Genomic DNA, 22807 nt, shown 5'->3' on the forward strand with positions numbered 1-22807 from the left:
CCTCCCCCACAGGAGAAATGAGTGTCTCAGAGTGTGTTGTGTCTCCTCCACTCAAGGCAGTAGTAAAGAGTAAAAGCAAACAAAACCAGACCTTTAACCAGTTACGTTTGACATGCAACAAAATCGAGACTCCCTCTAGACGTGTGGACTGGATGCTCTCACTGTAACCTGGTCTTTGGTATTAAGGAATTCATTGTGAATACTAAAGAGCTGCCAGGTGCCCTACTCCAAAGCCCAGTCTAACCCAGTAAAGCGATCCCGTGCCTCTGTGGCTAGTGGCCACAGAGGAGAGGCAGGGGCTGAGAGGAGGTAGAAGCAGAGGAGACGGAATCAGGAGGGCGCAGGCCGGGCTGGGGTGGCCGCTCCCGGCGGCTTCCAGGTCTGCTCTTTTCACCTGAGATGGGACATCCAGCTCCCCACTGTGGACCTCCTTCCTTCCTTCCTCTCAGTGGTTTCTTCTGGGTGGATCTGACCTGCCCAGTTTCCACACCTCAGAGAGAGGGAGAGTGAGGGCCCACTAGTAGCTGCGGGTGAGGGGGGTAGTTCTTCATGGGTTAGATGGATCTCAAGTTGACGGTGGTAGGAGTCAGCAGCTCCCCTAAGCCCAGAACTCCAGCTGACTCAGGCTGGTGGGGAAGGGGGGTGAGGGGGAATGGTGAGATCAGGGCAGATTTCAGCCCACTTGAACCCATCCCCCCGGGGCTGGAGCTGTGCAGAGCGTCCCCTGACGCCTCCTCCACCCACCTCTGGAAGGATGGCGTGTCTCACCCTCTTGCAGACTGGGGGTCCCTCCGGGGCAGGCCTGAGAGGGGTCTCCAGTCAGGGTGGCTCGGGCCCCAGGGCTGGGTCGGGTCTCAGAGCAGGTAGTCCTGGGTCTCTATGCTCTGGAGCTGGCAGTCAACAGGAAGTGAGTCCCAGGGTGAGAAGAGGCGGTGTGGCCCCCGGGCAGGAAGTAAGTGACAGCGGCGTCGTCTGAGCAGTCTGTGGGGCTGGGAGCCTACCCTGACTCGAGGTGTGTGTGGGGAAGCGAGTGGGTAGAGGAAAGGAGGACACGGCTATGGTAAGAGATTGGTGCCGCTGACCCAAACTTCTCAGCCTGGCCAGCGGGACCCTGCAACTCCCTCCTCCTGGGAGCGCCATGTCTGGGGCTCCGGCGGTGGCACAGCAGGACCTGGGGGGTAGAGCCCCTCCACAGGCTCCCCACTCCAGGCGTGCCCTGCACTCCAGTTGCCTGGGCCACGCGACTGTGTCACACACAGGAGGCTTGAGGACTGAGAGAATTCATCCAAAGAGGGGAGTTCCAGGCCAGGGAGCCCACTGGCTTGAACAGGGAGGTGGAAAAGACCTCCTGAGTCCTGGAGAGAGTGTGTGTGTGAGACACATGGGGCTGCCACCGAGGAGAGGGACAGGGCCTGCTTGCTGTCCGTGTTTGGCCTTCTAGCCCTGCTGGCTTCGGCCTCCAGTGCCCAAGCCTGGTGGAGGACTTCTCCCTTCCCCACCCCACCCCCGAGGCCTACCTCTTCCTCCAGCACTGCCCCACCCCGACCCCATCCCACCCCACCCCCACTGTTGAGGCGCACACACATGTGTAGCCTTCCGTGGGAGGGTTTCTTCCTGGAAGCAGGCCTGCCCAAGCCGGTCCACAGGCTCCCCTCCCCCGGAGAAAGCAGCCTGGCCAGGCCGCGAGGTCCCTCAGGCTGCTCTGTGTAGGGAACCTCGTCCAGGGCAGACTCTGACTTTTATTTCTGTTGTTTTCTCCAAGGCCCTTGTCCCTCTTTGCTACCTCTGGGGTTTCCTCGCCATACAGCAGTGGGCTCACTGGTGAGAGTGTGGATCCCTGGGGCAGAAGCCGCCTTGGAAACTGCGGGGCCTGCCAGGGAGGGGCTGGGGAACCCAGCGCTCCGTCAGGCTTTGGGGTGCGTTCTTCAGGGGTATAGCTATCTGGAGGGAGTTTGGCAGGATCTCTTTCCTCACACTTGGATGGGCAGACCCTCCTCCCCGGCCAGGCCACTTCTAGGACTCTGGCCTATGGAAATTCACAGGTGCAGAGAGCTGTAAGTGCAGGACGTTCTCTGCAACAGAAAGCCAGTCAGCCCAAAGCTCACCACTAGGAGACGGTTTGAATAAATTAAGGACCATCCTTTCAATAGAATGTTGAGCAGCCAAGGCAGAGTGAGCCAGATCCATACGCGCTGGTATGGAGAGGTGCCCGCTGTGCTTGCGAAGTGAAAAAGCAAGTTGCAGAACAGGCTAAGTCATATGATCCCTTCTTAGGGGGGAAAAAAAATTCTGGATCTGGATGTGTGTGTAAATACGTGTGTATAAACATGCAACTTATGTATGACTGTAGATGCACAGGAAAAAAAGTCGAGAAAAGATACTCGCCAAACTGTTAATGATGGTTCACCTGTGGGGAGTGATTCTGGAGGTAGGGAATTGAAATAGGGGCTTTAACCTTTCAATGCTATTCATTTTTGTGTGGTTAGAATTTTTGTATGTGACTGGCTTTTATAAACAGAAAAAAAAAAAACAGGTGGGGAAACTGAGGCACACTCTTGAGCAGCACCTTCCTGAGGCTTTTGCTGAGCTTGTGCCGCTCCTGCCCTCCACCAATTCTGCAGGGGAGCCGGCGGGCAGGGCTGCGGCGGGTGGTCCGGTGCCTGCGGGCATGGCAGAGCGCCAAGCACAGGGGGACTCCTGTCTCTCCTGCCCTGAGAGGACACCTCTGTCCCTTCTGAGATGTCCTGGCTTACCTGCCCCCGGACGGCCGAGGGCCAGGTGCTCGCCAGGCTCTGTCCTCACAAGGTGTGTGACCTCGAGCTAATCACAAAAGTCTCTGGGAGCCTCCCCAGGAGGCCGGGTGCTCTGAGGGGTAACGGGTGAGAGGGAGCTTCGCCCACCATGCAGTGACACTTAGGAGGGATGGTTATGACAACTCTCAGTGTGTTTCCTGTAGCAAGCTCAGTCCTGAGACTCCTGGGGACAAAGCACGACACTTCCTCTTGGAGGGGAACATGGCACCACGTACTCCAGACTTGCTGCAGGCCACTGTGTGCTCTGGCAGGGGGACCTTGGCTCTCCTGGGGTCTGAGCGCCCTCAAGAGGCTGTGGGGCCAAAGCTGAGGGAAGGAACAGTGCTTGGGTTGGGGGAGAGGGGGCCCCCCTTTCACCCTCGCACTCCACATGCCAGGCAGCAGCTCAAGAGGACAGCCAGAGGGGCGTTGACACGGGAGTCAAATCAGCCCAGGGTTACTTGGAATCCTCTGGGGAAGGGTCCTGGTTTGAAGTGGGGATAAAATGAGGAGCATTCCTTTTTAGTGGGGGCCACAGGGAAGACTTGGGGACCCCCCATCACTTCAGTGAGTGGGGGTGCTGTGAGCTGGGGTAAAGAGCTGTAAACATGTTAGTAATGAAGACAACTAGCACTTGTCAGGGCTTCACAGTTTACAAAGCACTTTCTCATACATTTTCCCGTTTTCTTCACTGGAGTCCACAGACCTTTTGACTTCAGAGGGTGAAGCCCTTGAATCTGAGAGAAAAAATTGTGAGTGTGTTTGACTGCATACACATTTATGTGAACACCATTTTCTGGACAGACGGTGTGTAATTTTCACCAGAATCTCCAATGGGCCAATGAGGGGCTGAAACCACTGGTCTAACGCTCCCTTCATGTTTATCTTTGCAGGTGGAAAGCAGTGACACACCGAAGGAGCCCGCCGTGACCTCCAAGTCCCTGTCCATGGCCCAAGACTCAGGCCCCTCAGAGCTGTTACCCAACGGGGACTTGGAGAAGCGGAGTGAGCCCCAGCCAGAGGAGGGGAGCCCTGCTGGAGGGCAGAAGGGCGGGGCCCCAGCAGAGGGAGAGGGTGCCACTGAGACCCCGCCCGAAGCCTCCAGAGCTGTAGAGAATGGCTGCTGCACCCCCAAGGATGGCCGGGGAGCCCCTGCAGAAGACGGTAAGTCCCGGGCACAAGGGGGGAAGCCTCTGCAGGGCTGGCCGGGATCCCCCTGAGGGTTAGAACTCAGGGCCTGGAAGGTCCCAGGAGGCACCTGCTGGGTGGTGGCTGAAGGTCTACTTGCTAAGGCTGTGTGCCCTGGAGGCTACTGGCTGGATATAGCCCACGCACGTTTTATTTGACCCAGGCAGTATTTTAAACATTAAAAAAAAAATTAGTTGCCAATATTTCAAAATCAAGAAATTTCACATAAAAATCTGGAGTTTTGGCTTCTCATGGAAAAAAAAACAAAACTAGATTTGGTACGACAGTGAGTTTGCAGAATGCTAGTGGTTGCTGAACTGGGGTGATGGCTGTCTCCCCACAGGCTGGTGGTTCTCCTTGCTTTCCATCAGCCTTGGCCTCGCCTGCTCACTCTTCTACAAGACCTGCGGCTCTTAGGGATCCACACATTGGAAGCCCCTGGCGTGGGCGCTCGAGGGCAGCAGGTGCCCTTGTGGGTGTTATAATCGCCGTCAGCCTTTCCCAGTGCAGATGTCCTAAGCCCACCACAGTTCAGCAGAGGGGACTGAAGTTCAGTGGTGACAGAGTAGGGGAGGGGTAGGGCAGGTGGGGGTGGGGTGTGCACTGCCCAGCCCAGACCTCTTCCTCTAGGGACTTTTTGGCCTAGCCCTGGAGCCCTGGAAAGTTGCCCACTTTTTTCTTTCAGGTTAAGCCAGCGATTTCAGGGCCAACAGAGCTGTAAACATGTTAGTAATGAGGACAACTAGCATTTGTACAGGGCTTCACAGTTTACCAAGCGCTTTCTCATACATTATCACGTTTGATCCTCCCAGGGCCCTGCCAGGTTGTTTTGCATATGTGCATTTTAATTTCAGAATGCCTTCCTTCCAAGAGTACATGATGGGGAGTGAATCAATCGATTAATTGGCGTGACTTAATTTCGCATGCTTCCAAACCTCATATTCATGCAGGGTAGAGAGCATCTCCAGAAGAGATTTCCCAATGTATTAAAAAAAAAATCTTTCATTCATTTACTATTCAACTAATATTTACGATGCCCCCACCACGTGCAAAGGGCTTTCTGAGGTACTCATTCTGCATCTGTGGTTTTATTTACTCTCTCAGTCTTCTTCAAGAGGTATTATGAGCCTCATCTTAAGGTGGGAAAAAATCAAGGCTTAATGAGATGCAGTGACTTGCTCAGGGACCCCAAGCCTGTTGGCAGATTTGGAATTCATTCGTCTTGGTCTCTAGCTTCAGAGTCTGTGTGCCCTTCCCATGCCCCCTGCTGTTCTGGGGGGTGGGGTTGATGTGGCGGCTGGTCCTGAACTCAGCACTTCTGGGGATGTGTCCTGACACGCAGAGGAGTGGCCATGCGGCCTGATTTGAAACAGGAAGAAGGGAGAAAACGCCATCTCCCTTTACAAAGGCCAGATATGCAAGAGCAGAACTGGGAACCCACCGGCCCTGCCCACCAAACAGGCAGCTCCTGGGACCCCACCATAGCTTGCACCCAGCTGAGGCCCAGGGCTGGGACAGGCCTTCCTGCCTGTTGGGATGGAGCCAGCACTGTGAGGCTGCTCTTAAACTCGTGAGAGTTTGCTTTCGGTTTGGGATTTCCCTGTCCTCCGTTCTCAGGAGCAACTCCTCTAGTTGGTCAATAGGGGTTTATTAAACACTTACTTGATGTGTGCTGGGATTCGGGGAAGCTATCACGAACAAAAACCTGGTTCTTGCCCTGGAGGACCTCAACAATCCACTGAAGAGATGGACATTAATGAGAAATGCACACTTACAAGTGTGTGTTTATACACAGAGATAAGTTCTCGAAGAGAAAATAAACATGATTCTCAGGAACTGTAACAGAGGAGCCCCAGACAAGCTGGGCTGTTACACCTAAGCAGAAGGATGAGCTGGGGTTTACCAGGGGAGGGGAAGCGCAGGGAGTGGGTGAGAACAGGTGGGAGGGAGCAGGGTATCCAGGGACCTGACAGAAACCCACACGTGTGGAATGGGGGGAGGGAGGGAGAAGGGTGTTTGACAGGGGGACAGCAGATACAGCTAGCGCAGCTTCAAGGCTGCCCTCTCGAGGGGTGACATGATCCGCTTTACGTTTTGAAAAGATCCCTTTGCCATCTGGATCCTGGGATGGAACAGAGGGGCCGGGAAGCAGGATGAGCAATCAGGCGCCGAGGGGAGGATGGCAGATCTGGAGAGCTGTGCATAAGCGCCAGGGACAGGAGGGGGCCGGGCAGAGATGATGTCAGGGTGACTCCTGGGTTTGGGACTTTCGCACATTGAGTGGATCCTTCTCAGACTCTTAGTGCAAAGTGCAGTGGGTGAGAACGTCCTGTGTGTCCTTGATCTCCAAAATTTGGCCTTGGAGCACTCCTGTTTGGCCTCAGCTATTGAGGCTGTGAGATGCTGGCAGGGATCAGAGCTGGGATCCCTGAAGGTCACGGTGAATTGCCTGGATGTGGAGACTGGTGAGCTGGTACCTAGAGGGGTGGGCAGTGGCCTACTGGAGGCTCGGCCACCGGTCCAGCAGTCAGCCCCATAGAATGCATACGCAGCTGCTTGGTTCCAAGAAGGAAGGAGACTGAGGCCCCAGGCAGAAAGTGACTTGGCCATGGTCTTTTCAGGGGCCCCATCTGTCTCTCCCGGAATCCCTCTCATTATTTCCTACATAGGAAACATGGAGGACTTTAAAGCAGTCTTGGCCTGGGCACCCTCCTGTGTGCACGTAGGAGCCCCAAATCCTGAAAGTACAGCCAGGAGAAAGGAGGAACAGGGGAGATGATGAGTAATAAAGACAAGAGCCACCTGGACAGGCAGGTGGTGGCCTTGGAACTGCTCCTGCACTCCGAGCATTAAGGCCATCATGGTGATAGTAGTAATGATGGTAATGTAGCTCTTTTTTACTGAATATTAACCATGTGTTGAGTGTTCTATGTTCTTGCTACTCAAAATGGTCCATGGACCAGCAGCGTCTCCTGGCATCACCTGGCATGTTACAAATACAGAGTCTCCAGCCCCACCCTAGACCTACTGAATCAGAATCTACATTTGAAAGAGATCCTCATGATTCTGAGGCATATTAAACTTTGAGAAGCCCTTCTTTTTATGTAATTCATTTAATCCTTGCGAGCATCTAAGGAAGACTTTTATTATCCCCATTTTTCAGATAGGGAGACTGAGGGTTCAGACAGGTTAAGTTAGTTACTGAGATTATACAGCTTGGTGAAGGGCCAGATGAGGGTCAGCACAGAGCTTCTCTCTGCTTAGACTGACACACTAGTACTCGGCTAGTAACTACCCTCTGAGGCCAGCCTGACCTCAGTCCTGTCATTGGGATTTTGGTTCATTTTAAAGGGAGTTTGGAGGTGACCCCCTGGCAGAGTATAGCCTCAGCCCAGCAGGTAAGTGTTAGAAGCACTCTGGCCTCCCCTGCCCCCAGGACCTGAGATGCCCCAGGGTTATGTCCAAGCCTGCCAGGGACATCCTGGAAGACGCACAGCCACCTGGCCCAGCCTGCGACCCTGGGTCTGGGCCGGGAGCAGATGGACGGCAGAGGGAGCGTCCAGAGAGCTGCTGACCACCCCCTGACTCAGGACAAGCGCTGCATTCTGAAGCAGCCCAGTTGGTTGTTTTGCTGGGCCGGGCTGGAAAGTGTGTGTGCGATATCACTCAAGTGGGCATGCGCAGAATCTGTCAGGGAGAACATTCCAGAAAGAAGCCAGTTGGAAACCGCATGAGGAAAAGTAGTTCTGTTTCGGGGAGCATGGGGGCTGGGGAAGGAGGAAGAGGGGAGCCTCAGGGTGGTGCGATGTAAAAAGGAGATAGCCGGCTTGGGAGTCAGGAGCCCTGAAATCTCAGCTCTGGTAGTAAGTCCCTCGGCTCCCCGCCGCCGCCCCCCCCACCCCCCCCCCCACCCCGCCGCGCCTCAGTTTCCCCCTCGAAGGGCAAGACAAGTACCCCATCATCTCGACAATTCCTTTCAGCCCCGATTCTCGGTAATTCTAGTGAACAGAGGATTCCCCACAAAGCCAAAAGCCACGGAGGGTCCCCCGGAAGAAAGGTCCCAGGCGCCGCGTGATCCGAGAGTGGGCGCCCCCTCCTGGCCGGCCCAAAGCCTGGCCGGGTGGAACGCCGGGGGTCTGAGAGAAGTTGGGGGGCGGGGACCCCGGGGAAGGAGGAAGGCCCGGAGAAGGCGGGCGGGAGGGGCAGCCCTGCCCCAGAAGGCGCGAGGAACAGTTGGGGGGGTGGGAGGCGGCTGGCAGTTGTGAGGCTAGAGGGCCTAAAGGAAGCACGAGGAAGCGACAGGGAAAGTCCGGTGAGACGTACCTTAAAAGGCCGGCTGTGTACACAGCGCTGGCGAGTTAACACGCGCCCCTGCTTCCTCCCGGCACCCTGGGCATCTGGCACCGCGGGGTCCACACCTCCCAGCAAACCCGCAGGTGCAGCCCTGCCTGCCCTGTCCCCAGGCTCCAGGTCATCGAAGCCCAGAGTGGAGCCGCAGGTCTCCCTCGGTGAGTGAGAGAGGGGGAAAGAAACAGCCTCTTCAGGGGCCTGGGGATTCAGAGACCTTCAGTGCTGTGGCTGGTTTCCGCCTCACAGCCAGGAGATGCAAGAAGGGCTGTTTTTTCCGTTTTGGGCTCTTTGTCTCCCCTTCACACCGCCCACAAACCCCCTACCCCCAGCCTCCCGAGTGACCTTGAGCCAGCCGTAGTGACCTTCCTGCTTTGGGGCCAAGCTCAGTAATCTTGGCTTCAGACAAAGGAGTTCTGGGGCCCAGGTGAGAGGAGGCTCACCCCACCCCCCCGCACACCCCAGCCTCCCTGCCTCAGCACCCCCAGTCTCCAGCAGGAAGCTGGAAGGCATAATTAACCCAACCCACAGCCAGGCAGGGCTGCAGACTCTGGAGTGTGCCAGTGAGGAACCTGAGAGGGACAGGACCAGCGTAGGAGCTCCAGGACCTTCTGGAGCTTGGAACCTGGAGAAGGACAGGAGAGAATAAGGCCTCCCTGCCCCCACCTTTAAAGGCTGTACTGCTGGGGCTTCAGCCCCCAGGGGAGCCTTCCCTTCCAGGAACTGGAGTCCCGGCCAACTGAGGAACCGTGGGGAAGAGGAGCAGGGAAATGCTGTCTGAAGCATTAGCAGGGTTATGTACCTATCCTCAATGAGGAAAAAGCTGGAAGAGATTACAGAACGACTGTGGAGAGTGGGAATCCAAGGCTTCTAGAATAAAGACAGAACTCAGGGACCTGAGAATGGGGTACAGAGGCAGATATTCATGGTAGAAGCATGGTGTTGAGAGCTGCAGGAGCACCTTAGAAACCATTTCTAGCATCTTTATTTTCCACATGAGGAAACTGAGTCTCAAAGAGACAAAGTTGCTTCAGTAGTCTTGCTCCGGTCCCCCTGCGCCCCCATCCTCCCACCCCCAGAGCATCTTTGCCACACCCCACACCACGCAGTCTGGCCTCCCCTCCAGTAATTGAGCTCTCTTGACTGGGAGTAGCCAAAGGGGCTCTTTCCAGACCCTCCTGTGTGCCTGACTCACTCCATGGGCCAGAAACCACAGCCCTGGCTTTTCTGTTGTTCCTTTGGGTTTGGGCCTCCAACCCTGCCCAGGTCCTTTTTCTGCCCCGGCTGCGCTCTGAGTCCTGGGGCCAGCATGATATAATGCCTGGCACACAGTAGGCCATCAGGTTTGACATAGGCGCGACCAAATGGTTGGAGAAGCCCTATCCCCGAGGCAGGGACCCCAGGCACAAGGTGAGGCCTCTGAGCCACTCCTGTAACTCTGCCGACAGTCCCTTTGTTCTTCCCTCTCCACAGGCAAAGAACAGAAGGAGACCAACATCGAATCCATGAAAATGGAGGCAAGTGTTTTCCTCAAACCCCAGGGGCTCTGTGGATCCTGATTCTAGGAGAAGAAAGCCACCGCTCTGACCGACTGTGGCGAGTGTGTGTGAGGGGAGCCCGAGGTGGCCCCTGGCCCCTTCTGTACTTGTCCCTCCGTGAGGAGCAGAGGAAGTGGGTGTGGAGGTTGGAAGGCCCCCAGCGAGGCAGCCAGCTGGTCCCCACTCGAGACCAAGCACCTCCCCTCCTGTTTTATGTCCTGCCCCACATCCCGCCCCCCATCCCTCACTCCTTCCACCCAGGCAGGGGCTTGTCCCTCACTCCAGGGCCGGCATCTCTGGCCAGGAGTCAGAGCTCCTGTGTTCTGTACTAGGTGAGTGCCTCCTTGGTTTCCCCTCCAGGAGGAACGACCCTGCAGCAGGGCTGTCCACGCCCACCTTAATGCCGGTCTGTCTGTCGTCTCTCTGTCCTAGGGCTCCCGGGGCCGGCTGCGGGGTGGCCTGGGCTGGGAGTCCAGCCTCCGCCAGCGGCCCATGCCGCGGCTCACCTTCCAGGCGGGGGACCCCTACTACATCAGCAAGCGCAAGCGGGACGAGTGGCTGGCACGCTGGAAAAGGGAGGTGAGGTGCCTTCTCTGGCCTGGGCCCCAGCCTGTCCCACAGAACCGGGAAACTGGAAGTTAGCTTCAGCCACCGTCTGTGGCTGTTGTCAGGCCCTGGCTGAGCCTCAGTTTCCCCTTCCCCTTCAGGTTAACCTCGCACTCTTACAGGGAACTGCTGGCTCCCTAGGCAGTGACTGCGCGTCCTTTGTTATTTCCACAAATGTTACTGGACTCTCAGCGTGCAAGCAGGCAGTGTCTAGGCCTCATGCACGTATAATTCCTACCCTCATGGAGCTGACATTGTGATGGGGAGATGGACAGAAAACAAGTTAGAGCTCTTATTAGAGCTGAAAGAGAGGGTAACAAAGGCCTGCTTTAGGTGGGGTGGTGTGGAGAGGCTTCTTGGAGAAGGCGGCATTGAAGTTGAGACCTGAAGGAATAAAGGAGCTGGCTCTGTGAGTTGTGGGGTGGGGGAGAATATTCTAGGCAGAGGAAACAGCACAAGCGAAGCCCTGACTTGTTTGGTTGTGTAAAAGACCGGTCTTCTCAGAGTGAACCAAGCAGGGGAGAGAGTGGGGCCAGATGAGAGGTGGCGAGGGGAGGTAAGCAGAGGCCGATCATACAGAGCCTTGAGATCTGGGCCGGAAGCTGGTTTAACGCTGAGTATCCTGAGAAGCCGCTGAAGGTTTCTACGCAGAGGAGTGATTCGATGTAGATTAAAGGAGCAGCAATGGTCTAGGAGAGGGACAGATCTGGGCTTGCTAACCAATGGGAAGGATGTGGGAGGGGGGAGGATGGACACGGCCCACAGAGGTGATGCGTGTGCTGCTGCCTCAGGTGGGAAGACTAGAGGAGGAATGGGTTTGGGGTGGGAGGGAAGCAAGTGTTTAGTCTGAGATACTAAGGTGCCCGGATCCCAGAGCGGAGGGAGGTCCAGGCTGCAGATGCAAAGGTGGGAAGGCATAGAGCCACAAACACTGATGAGCTCACCTAGGAGACTGGAGAGAACCGAGATGCATCCCGGGCCTCAGTCCACAGAAACCCTGCAGTTATGGCCACATGAGGTAGGGGCAGTGGCAGCAGCGGTACTGAGAAGGGGCCTGGGAGGAAGAGCCTGGGAGAAAGGAGAGAAGCTTTTCCAGAGGCAGTGGCCACCCTGCCCTGTGGAGGCTGAATTGAAACAGGCTGTTTGCACCTGCCCACCTGGAGGCAGCGGGTGACTTTTCTAAGAGAGGCTTCTGTGCAGGTCAGGAGGGAGGAAGCCAGGCCAGGGCTTCAGCAGTGAGAGGCGGTGAGGCGGTGGAGACCAAGGGGCGAAAGCAGTCCCCCTGAGCAGCCACTGGGGGACTGCCCTCCTGTATGTCTGATGAGCAGAGAGAAAGCGTGTTGACCAGGAAGGGAAGGGACCCGCCATGAATTGCCACCACCTGGGGCCTTTCACCTTCACTCTCACTGGTCTTTACCCCAGGCCTACAAAGGAGGGTGTTATCCCATGTGCATTGTGTGAGAGCTTGCTCTAGAGAAAGTTCCAAACCAGGTGGGAAAGAGAGGCTGGTGGCTTCTTGATTGTTTCCATTTCCTCTGGGATCCAGGAAGGCAGAAATTTCTCTCCTGGAAGAGCTTGAAAAGGGACAGGACAGCCTCTGCAAGGTCTCTGAGCTTTAAGTGTGGTCTTTGGGATGGAAATTTCGTTCAGGACTTGGGGCTATTCCTCTGTGGTCGGTGGGAGGGGCTTTGCTTTTTAACTACTTGTTATGTGGGAGTCTGCGCTTTTGCTCTCCTTTAGCCCTGGGGCCAGAAGCTAGATACAATGCCTTTTACACTTGAAGGGCTTCCAGAAATTTGGTGATCCTCAAACTGTACTTAAAGAACATTTATGGAGGCCTGCCCTCAGTTGCAATTAAAAAAAAAAAAAGGCAGTCTTTTCTTAACTCACAGGGAAAAGTAAGATAATAGATACATTTTCTCAATCTTAAAATTGCCACTAAAATTTATTAAAAAAATTTTTTTGGCTGCACCACGTGGCATGTGTGGTCTTAGTTCCCGACCAGGGATTGAAACCGTGTCCCCTGTGGTGGAAGCACAGAGTCCTAACTCGGACCACCAGGGAAGTCCCCCAACTAAAACTCAGGGTGAGGGATCGGGCGCCTCAGGCAGAGCATCGCCAAGGAACATAGACTCATTCTGCCTGGGGTCACCTTTGCATCAGCAAGAGGTGGCTTTTGGCTTTTAAAGGATGAACTTGAATTTAGGGAAAGGCGAGGTAGAAAGAGACTTATAGTATGTGCAGAAGTTCAGAGGCACAAGACTGTGTGGTCTTTTCAGGAATGGAGGTCCATGGTGGTGGATGAAAGAGCACAGGATGCAGGCTCAGAGCAGCAGGAGGGTAGCTGGGGAGCTGGGCTTGTGTGAAGGCTGTGGGGCTTCACCTGACCCCACTCTGCCCCTGGTCCACATGCCTCACCTGTAGAGCCTCCTACCCTCAAAATATCCCCCTCGGCTTAATTTCCTTTTCCCATGACCTCCCTGATCACTCCACACTGTGAGGTCTGCTCTTTACCATCTGAGTTTACCTGCCACCTTAAGCTTTAAAAAAAAAAAAAAAAAAACTAAGAAGACTTAGAATATCTCAAAATAAATGAAATTTAAAATAATTGGATGAGAAAAATGGGGCATTTCCAACCCCTCTACCGAGGCAGAAGTGGGGATTCCTGCCTGAGCTGGGATGCTCATGCCTGTCTGTCCCATCTCCTATTCTCTGCACCTCTGTACTCGTCCTTGTAAGGATTAAATTCTGCCTTAGTCGTGACCAGGCCCTGCAATAGAACCCGCAACAACTCTCCGTTGTCTCCCTATCATGTCAGAAATCCTCTGGCTGTTTCTCAAGACTTTGACCCTCACTGTGACCTCCACAATGGCTCCACCCCCCGAACCCTGCCACTACCATTCTCTAATAGAACAGTCCCTGTGAGAGACCGGGTCTCCCCTTTCTACTTCCTTCTTGCTTTTGTTTCTGCTATACTTTCCCCTCTTCATTCTTCAGGGTTGAGTCCAAGAGCTGTTGCCTCCTCCAAGAAGCTCTCTGGGATCTCTCCAGTCCACACTGCCCTCTTCCCTTCTCTGCACTTCTGTAGTCCTTACTGTTAATATTGTGGGGTTTAGCAGTCAGTTATATTTCAAAGAGTATTTTTCACTAACTCTTACATGTCTTCACCAGTTATGCCAAACCTGATAATTGGGCAGGGAGAACAGGCTCTGTGAATAGCTGTTGGTTGGCTAAGCAGTTGGGAGGTGGGTAAATATGAGACAACTTCTTGGGGAGCTCGGGCCCAGGCCATTGGTTTCTGGGGGTGCTGACAAGTGTACCTGGAGAATAGTGTGGGGCTGGGGGACTGAGGGCAGGCTCCCATGGGTAAGGTGGTGCCTGAGTCTTTTCCATGCCACATTCCTGCTGTCCCCACTGGGTCGCCACTGTTCTTGAGCCAAGGAGAACCTACCTTGGCCTGGCAGAACTAGCCCAGGGTGGGGTGTGGGGAGGAGAAACGAGAGGCACCTTCCCCCAGAGGAGGGCAGTTCCAGACTCTTCTTTCTGTTTTCAGAACAGCGTGGCCCTGAAGGAGCACTTTAGGCTTAGGAAGGGCTTTTCACAGGTGTTACCTCATTAACCCTCACGAGTGCGAGGCAGAGGCCTGGCCAAGCGGCTGGAACTGGCATCAAGCCAGAAGGCCTGAGGGCTGCCTGTGTGTGTCAGTGCTGTGGTTTTAGGACGCGGTTATAGCCGGTGATGTTATGACTCTCCCTAATGTCTTCACCCCAACCAATTCTAAATTGCTTCGGGGTCAGGAAACCATGTCCTGCTCTTCTAGAATCTTGCCTCTTTCCTGGCTTCCAACCCAAATGGAGGGACTCCTGCATCCTCAAACTTACTAGATGTTTAATACATATTAAATACTGATAGCAAGTAATTGGGGGCTTCCCAGGTGGCGCTAGTGGTAAAGAGCCTGCCTGCCAATGCAGGAGATGTAAGAGATTTGGGTTAGATCCCTGGATCAGGAAGATCCCCTGGAGGAGGAAACGGCAGCCCCCTCCAGTATTCTTGCCTGGAGAATTCCATGGACAGAGGAGCCTGGTGGGCTACAGTCCATGGGGTCAAAGAAGAGTCAGACACGACTAAAGCGACTTAGCATGCACACAGGCAACAGTAATCTCCTGTCCACATACTCCAGTCTGTCCTCTCCTCCCTTCTCCCTCCTGCACTCAGAGCCCCCTTCTCTCCCCACAGGCAACACAGCCTTCGCTTTCCTGGAAGTGAGTCCAGGTGCCAACTTGTCCACTCACTGGACCTGGGACCTTCTGCATCACTTGACCACTCCATCCCCGCCCCGCTCCCCCGCCACTGCTTCTGCCCCTCAAGCCTAGGCCCCTGCACTGTTTGTAGACTTTGGTTGTTCTCTGCTGTCCTGTGTGCGTCTCATCTTCATGGAACCCCACTCACCAGTTTGTTTTCTGCTTTTGCCCAACCCGAGCTTGTTCAGCACAGGCCCTCTGGGCACCTCTGCCCCCAGGGCTTGCCATTCAGGAGGTACTCTGTAAAAGTTTGCTGAATGAATGAATGACTACTTCTAATCTCAGAGTTGTGTGGGTTAATAAGGTATATAGAACATGTACAGCACAGGGCTAGAATATAATAGGACATGCATAATTCTTTAAAACTGATTTTATATAAGTATTACACAAATACATTCTTTTAAAAAAAAAAAAAAAACCATCCCTCCCAGTGACTTTAATTCCCCTACCAGAGGTATCTGGTGCTGTCTCTATCCATCTATGTGTGTGTGTAAATTTATAATTCTGCTTCACAGTTGCTTTTTTTCGCTTTTCCTTTTTTATATAAATAGAACCACACTATAGTTTCGTTTTACAGCTTGGTTTTTCACTTATGATAAGTCTGGGCAATCAAGCCACGTAATTACTGTTCTCTTCCACCGTATGGATTACCATGATTTTATTTAACCATTCTCTTATTGGTGGACATTTGTGTGGTTTACAGTATTTTACTGCATAAGCACCATAGCAGTGAACATCCTTGGTCATGTCTCTTTGTGCGTCTGTTTCTCTCAGATAGATACCTAGAAAGAGAAATGCTGGGTTGAAAGGAATGTGTATTTTGAATTTTATACAGTGTACCAAATTGTCCTCCAAAAAGGGCAGTGCCGACTTAGGCTCCTGTAAACAGGGTATGAGAAGATTTTCACCTGTGCCAACATCAATATTTTGCTAATCTAATGGGTGGGAAAAACACTATCTTGCTATGATTTTAATTGGCATTTCCCAGATAAGTGAGGTTGGACATCTTTTCATATGTTTATTGGCCATTTGTACTGCTGCTCCTGTGAGCTGAGTAAATGTTGCTTCCTTTTGCTTTATAACCCTGCAGTCTCAACAGACTGTGCTTCCTGTCGGCCCTGGGAAGAACAGCCTGAGTGTCCAGCGGGTCATCTCCTGCTGTGCTATATTCCATTTAATAAGCTATCCCCAAGCACCTTTGGTGTTGGGGGGTTGAGGGTATTGTGCCGGGCACTTTGAGAAGAAGGAGATGAATTAAGTGTGATCTCCTGGGCTTTAGTACAGGAGATGTGAGAATTGGCAACGTAAAGTAGACCTTTAAGGACTAAAACCAAACTATTAGCCAAGTATGTGGGTAGCAGTTTTAGGGGATTCCAACTGGCAGATGTCCCTAGCTTATTCACCATATAGTATATAAACTAATGAAAACCTGAACCCTTACAGGATGGCCTCAGAAATAACATTGCCCTTAAAGGAGATGATGCTTTTTGGAGCCGATGTGACAAGTGTACTTTACCAAAAGGCTGAACGAACACCTTTTAAAGGCTCTGTTGTGACAGCCTGTAATCAGTAGTGAGTTCCAGGGCTGGCCCTCAGGACAGGCTGTGAAACTGTCAGCACAGAGGCACCCGTTGTCTCTTCAGTGGACCAGCTGTTCGCCCACTGGAATGTTCACCCCATCTGGGGGGGCGGGTGCGAGGTGGGCACAGAGAGAAGAGCGCTGAGAACATCCCCCACTTTTTAGTGGTGAGAAAACAGTAACGAGGTACTGGGTTCAGCAGTGGCCACGGCCAAACCTGAAATAGGCCAGAGGGGTAGCTTTGTGAGCACCTCCTTCATCTCAGGTGGCTCAGCTGGTAAAGAATCCACCTGCAATGTGGGAGACCTGGGTTTGATCCCTGGGTTGGGATGATCCCCTGAAGAATGGAAAGGCTACCCACTCCAGTATTCTGGCCTGGAGAATTCCATGGACTGTACAGTCTATGGAGTCGCAGAGTCAGATGTGACTGAGCGACTTTCACTTTTCACTTCATCTCAGGGACAGTGCTGGGAGCGTTAACTTCTGCCACAATCCTAATGATAAAGTAACTTTGTATTTCAGGTTTCACAAAATAGAGACCACCGCTGTGGCCCGGCCCAGATCAGAAATCTAAACCTAGGTCAGTGGGCTAGGCCGTCCATGTGTGGAGTGTGTGCTCAGTCATGTCTGACTCTTTGCGACCCATGTACTGTGCCAGGCTCCTCTGTCCATGGGATTCTCCAGGCAAGAACAGTGGAGTGGGTAGCCAGGGGATTTGCTTCTCCAGGGGATCTTTCGGCCCAGGGATTGAACCCCCATGTTTTGCCTCTCTTGTATTGGCAGGCAGATTCTTTACTGCTGTGCCACCTGGGTGGTCCATGGTCTAGTCCAGTGGTTAGGAATCCACGCTTCCATAATAGGGGGCCGAGGTTTGATCCCCAGTTGGAGAACTAAGATTCCGTATGCCATGCCTCAGCCAAAAAAATTTTTTTTAAATAATAAATGAAGCTAGGTCAGTGCAGGTACAGGAAACTCCTGCTAATCCTTCAGCTCAGTTTAGTGGGTTCACCTTCCCCTAGGAAACAAGACTCGCTGCCTTATAAGGAAATCCCATCCTTGCTGGCCAATCATGCCCTGTTCCTGTTCCTGATGCCTCTTCTGTCAGTGGGCGGAACTTATGCTGGCCCAGCATCCTTGGGAAGGCGCTCTTGCAGCTCTGAGCCACAGTGCTCCCCCAGTCTGTGGGCCGTTTTCCCTTAAATAAAGGACATCAGACTTGCTACTCCATTGTATTATTTTTGTCATTTCACAGGTATACTATTCACAATTACTATAAGAGTTAATTTTCATCCCTATTTTACCACTAGGAAGCTAAGACTCCTGTAGATGAGGAGGTAAGAGCCATGTGGACATCCTTGTGGACAGGCCTGTGGGCTAAACCAGACTCCAGATTGCAGGCTGCTTCTGTTTCACAAACAACTCCACTAGAACTGGGTCTTCCTGGTTTTCAGTCTTGGCTTCCCCTGAAGCTATAGGATGGGGTTGGAGGGAGCTCACTGGCCCAGCCCTCTGTCCCTGCCGCCTTGCCCCACCTTGGCTGCAGGTCTTCAGGCCGCAGGGTCTTGCCAGGTTTGGGTCCCTTTCACCCTGGGGACCCCTTCCTCACTTCCTTCTCCACTCCTTTGAACTGCTGTTTTTCTCATGATTGGTTTTGATGTTGTGAAATTGGATTAAGTAAATGGAATGAGATTCAGGAGGCCTGGTTTCTGAGTATAGCCTCTGCTGCTGCTGCTGCTAAGTCACTTCAGTCTTGTCCAACTCTGTGCGACCCCATAGACGGCAGCCCACCAGGCTCCCCCGTCCCTGGGATTCTCCAGGCAAGAGCACTGGAGTGGGTTGCCATTTCCTTCTCCAATACATGAAAGTGAAAAGTGAAAGTGAAGTCGCTCAGTCATGTCTGACTCTTCGCGACCCCATAGACGGCAGCCTACCAGGCTCCTCCATCCATGGGATTTTCCAGACGAGAGTACTGGAGTGGGGTGCCATCGCCTTCTCCGGAGTACATCCTCTACTCAGGATCAATTTGAGAAGGTTGTTCTCCTCTCTGTACTTTAGTTTCCTCGTTTGTAGCAGGGCACAAATAGACCAGATGACCCCTGAGATTCGGAAATAGCATAATTTAAGGGGAGGCGGACTGAAGTCATGAGCTGTAGCTCCCTTTGTCTCCTTGTATGGACGTCCTAAATTAAATGTTTGAGTGAATTCTCATACCTCACATACATGCTTCTTTTCAAGGCACATACATAAAGCATCTTAATAAAGATGCTTAGAAAAAACTTTCACAAAAATTCATGTTTTGTGCTAGAATCTAGCTTTCCTCTTCATGGTGGACCGCTTTTATTGTGTTTGCTGCCAGGATCAGAAATAGCAGGGCTTGCTACTCACCCGGGCGAGGGAGAGTCTTGAAGCCACCACGAAAAAGGTGATGTTGCACACACACCCCTAACAGGCACATGTTCCTGGGCATTTCCTTAGCTTAGGAGCTGCACATCCTTGTTCTGGCTTTGGTCACCATGTGCCTTGCTAGGTCTGCCCCTTACTGCTCGTTTTCTCTTCTTTAGTCACACGATCACCCTTCATCATTTTGAGAGTTACAGACCTTGACTGAGCAAATACTTTGTGCTCAGGCTTTCAGAAAACTCCATATGCATCTGGGTCTCTGCCACTTTCCCACATTTTCTAGACACTAAAGAGACACGTTTAAAGGAAGGTCAGAATCCCACCCTGGCAGTGGTAGGCAGTTAAGTGCTGCAACCCAGTAAGAGCTAGGATAGAAATAGGAGGAAAGGAACCATGGGAGCAGCTAACTAGCCCTGCCCAAGGAGGCCAGGAAGGCCTGCCGTAGAAGAGACATCTTGCAGGCCTGCTACTGGGATAGGAGTTTGCCTGATGGGGACAGTAGGGGAAGGGCACTGAGTGGGATCTAAAAAAAACCTCTAGGAGTTTGGGATCTAGAGCACCTCAAGATTTCTTGCATTTTTATTTCAGCTTTCAGAAACAACCTCATAGCCCTCGCTGTGAGGCAGACAGAGGAGAAGATCCAATGGTGCTATTCTCTCTTCTTTGCTTTCATGATCAGAGCATTTGTTAAGGAGGTCCCTAGGATGCTCGAGCACGGGGGGCTCAGCTGGACTGTGTGACTCTGTTAAGGAGCCAGTACTCTAGATGTCGTAAACGGACTTGAGTCTGTATTTACTAAATACATGCAGTACCATGCTGGCACTGGAGGAGACAGTGGACACAGTTCCTGTCCCAGGGCGCACATGGTCTAGAGGAGGAGGTGGGAGTGCCCACCGTGAGCCACAACATCAGATAGAGCATGGGCCTCGGCCTGTGCTTCTGCCACCAAGAGTCTGGTGAGCATAGAGGATGGCAAGAGAACTTCTGGGGGAACTCCTGGAAGGTTCCCTGGAGGAGGTGTCCTTTGAGAATTCCAATAAGGATAAATAAGGAAGGCGTTCCAGGAAAAAGAAACACTGAGGGCAAAGACAAAGAGGCATGAAGCTTCTGGGTTGGTCAGGGAACAGCGTGAGAGCTGGTAACTAGGTGTGGGAGTTGGCAAGGAAGTGTAAGAAGAGATAAAACTGCAAAGGGAGATGGTCAGATTGTTACCAGCCTCCCTGTCATAGTGAGAAACGTGGGCTTCACTGTGCAGGAGGGAGCTGGAATGTTAGAGAACCGGATGTGTATTTTGGGAAGGTAACCCTCCCTGGCTGTAATGCAAAGGGCCCCAAGGAAGGTTAGAAGAAGGACCAATTAGGAGGGCCTTTCATCTGATTTTGACAAAGGGGCCAGGCAGTGGGAGGCAGACTTGATAGAACTGATACAGTTTGTCTCTGGTTGGAGGGAAGGGAGAAACTGGGCTGGTATTTGGGGGCTGGGGTGAGTGGTCATTATATGAGCTAGGAAATCCTGAGCTAGGGAGGAAGAGCAGGTTTGGAGCAGGAAGGTGGTATGGACTTTCCATTTTCTTAAGGATTTATTTTGATGGTCAGAAGCTTTTCATTTGAACAAAGTCCAGTTAACCAAATTCTTTTTTTATTGGAGTGTGTGTGTGATCTCTGAGTTCTCTGCCTACCCTAAAGTCATGAGGATAGTCTCTTCGGAGGAAATTTTATTTATTTGTCTGGCTGTGTCAGATCTTAGTTGCGGCATGTGGGATCTTTCGTTGTAGCGTGCAGGCTCAGTAGTTGTGGCGGGCAGGCCTTGTTGCCATGTGCCACAGGGCTCAAACCCACGTCCCCTGCATTGGAAGGCGGATTCTCAACTGCTGGACCACCAGGAAGTTCCAGGAGTGGACTTTTAAGTTAGGTTTTGGACAAGCTGCTTTTGAGAAGCCAGTAGGGTGGCTAACAATGGGGAGGGGTTTAGCAGGCACTCAGGAGTCATCCTCTAGGAGAGTAAGTGCAGGCTGGTGAGCTGGGAGAGAGGACCAGGGTAGGGAGGGTCAGCTCACCTACCTGGGGCTTCTGGGAGCAACCAGCTGGCAGGAGTTCCAGAACAACTGAAGGACCACTAAAGACCCTCTTTTCACCTGTCTGTGGAGCCTTTTAAAAGAGTTGCCTTTTAAACAGTACCTAGATCCGCATAAACAGGAGACTGCACTTTTTTATTCCTACTTTTGCTTAATCTGAGTTGAAAGTGAAAAATTAAAAATACACTGCCCATTATTCCTTAACTAAAGAGTCATATAGCATCTGTGAAGAGTTCTTATTAAGGGACGGCAAGTCAGAAAAACAGTAAAATTTGCTCACAGCGTGCAGTTGGCATGGGAGAGGGGGAGGACCCGGATGGCCAGAGACCTGACGGGTTAGAACTGAGTGACTAACACACACACATTCTGGAGCTATGAGGCAGAGACCCTGGTGTGATTCCTGGGAAATCTGATTCTCTAGTCAGGTGCCCATGGTTCTGGGGCTTGTGCAAGTTTGAGAACCACCCAGCTTCAGGTGATCGGAAGTAAACCAAACCCGACACAGAAGTGTAGTGAATAGTGTTACTTGCTCAGTCGTGTCCGACTCTTTGCGACCTCATGGACTGTAGCCTGCCACGCTCCTCTGTGCATGGAATTCTCCAGGCAAGAATACTGGAGTAGGTTGCCACGTCCTTCTCCAGGGGATCTTCCCAAGCTGGGATTGAATCCAGGTCTCCTGCATTGCAGGCAGATTCGTTACCACTTGAGTAAACCGGGAAGCCACCTGACACAGAAGAGATTCCTCCAAAGATGCATTTATTGTGTCACCCACCACCCTGATAGTGAAGGACAGGGAAGCCTGGCATGTTGCAGTCCATAGAGCTGCAAAGAGTCGGGCACGACTTAGCAACCGAATCACCACCACCCCCCAGTCACCCTCACGGGCTCTCCCTGCACATTCGCATTACCTGGAAATCTGTTTTAACCATTGCTCTCTGGGCCCCCCACCCTGGATTCAGTACACTTGGAATTTAGTTCTGGGCTGAGGCCCAGATCACTCCGAAAGGTGTCCAGGTGATTGTAAGGGCTTGAAACTCAGGCCATGAACACTGAGCTGTGGAAGAAGTATGGGCTCTAACGCTGGCACAGCTAGAGAACTGTTTCCCAATAGAGGTGGGGGGAGAAGACCGGAAAGGACTTGGTGCAGGAATTCAAATGTTTCCTTTGGGATGGAGATGGTAGGCGGTCCTAGTGTTTTCAGCAACGGGTTTACCCCAAGGCTTGTCTGCTGGGCTCCTCCTGGGTCTTCTCTTTGGACCCTGAAACTTGAGAGGGTCTGCATGCCTGAATCTGAATGGTGGTCCCTGGGGTCCCTCCCTTTGACCCCTGGAGCCTGGGGTGGGGGAGGGGAGGAGAAAGCAACCCTGGCGGTTTAGGTTTACCTGGTTCCTTTGGACCCACACCCCCCAGGTATAAAATTAACAAGTCTCCCCAGAGTCTAGTTTGTAAAGCAAAGTGACTGTACGTGGTCAAGCTAACTTGTCGAAAGGTTCTTTCCAAACCTCTTACACTATATGCCCTCCTGACTTCTTTTGACCTTACCTGTAATACTCGGCAGATATCTGTCCCATCAGACTGATTAAGAAACTAAGATGCAAAGAAGCTAGGCACTTACCGAAAGCTTTGTCATCAGCTGTGATCCTCTGCTCCCATCCTGCCCCTTCTATTCTTTTTCCTGGCAAGGGGCAGGTGAGACCTGGGGACCTGCAGCACCACTGCCCTCCACCCTTGCTCCCTGCCCACAGCCTGCACTCGGCTCACAGGCAGGGGCGTGCTCAGCCCGCAGCTCCCGGTTAGGGGCTGGAAGTGATGGGGCGGGAGAGTCGGGTTTGTGGAGAGGCCTTCCTCTTAAGGAGCAGACCTGGAGCTGTTGGGAAAGTGGGGGCAGATGGGCGAGGGCAGAAAGGAGGCTGCAGCTGAGGCTTCAGGAGCTGCTGGCAGGTCTGGCGAGTTGTGACTTCCAAGCATGTAATGACTGGGAA

The 22807-nt window shown here is 52.8% G+C and overlaps 1 protein-coding gene across 11 annotated transcripts in view; it reads left to right on the forward strand.

The window, feature by feature from the left end:
- The window catches only part of DNMT3A (DNA methyltransferase 3 alpha), a 102758-nt gene that overhangs the window by 49711 nt on the left and 30240 nt on the right, over positions 1-22807 (forward strand). For all 11 annotated transcript variants that reach the window (XM_006055072.4, XM_025261439.3, XM_025261436.3 and 8 more), the window contains 3 exons: positions 3686-3956; positions 9801-9844; positions 10298-10444. In XM_006055072.4, the coding sequence (XP_006055134.1) occupies positions 3686-3956; positions 9801-9844; positions 10298-10444 (462 nt within the window). The remainder of the gene's footprint in view (positions 1-3685; positions 3957-9800; positions 9845-10297; positions 10445-22807) is intronic.

This window comes from Bubalus bubalis, chromosome 12 (assembly GCF_019923935.1).
Source record: "Bubalus bubalis isolate 160015118507 breed Murrah chromosome 12, NDDB_SH_1, whole genome shotgun sequence".
Classification (NCBI taxonomy): domain Eukaryota; kingdom Metazoa; phylum Chordata; class Mammalia; order Artiodactyla; family Bovidae; genus Bubalus; species Bubalus bubalis.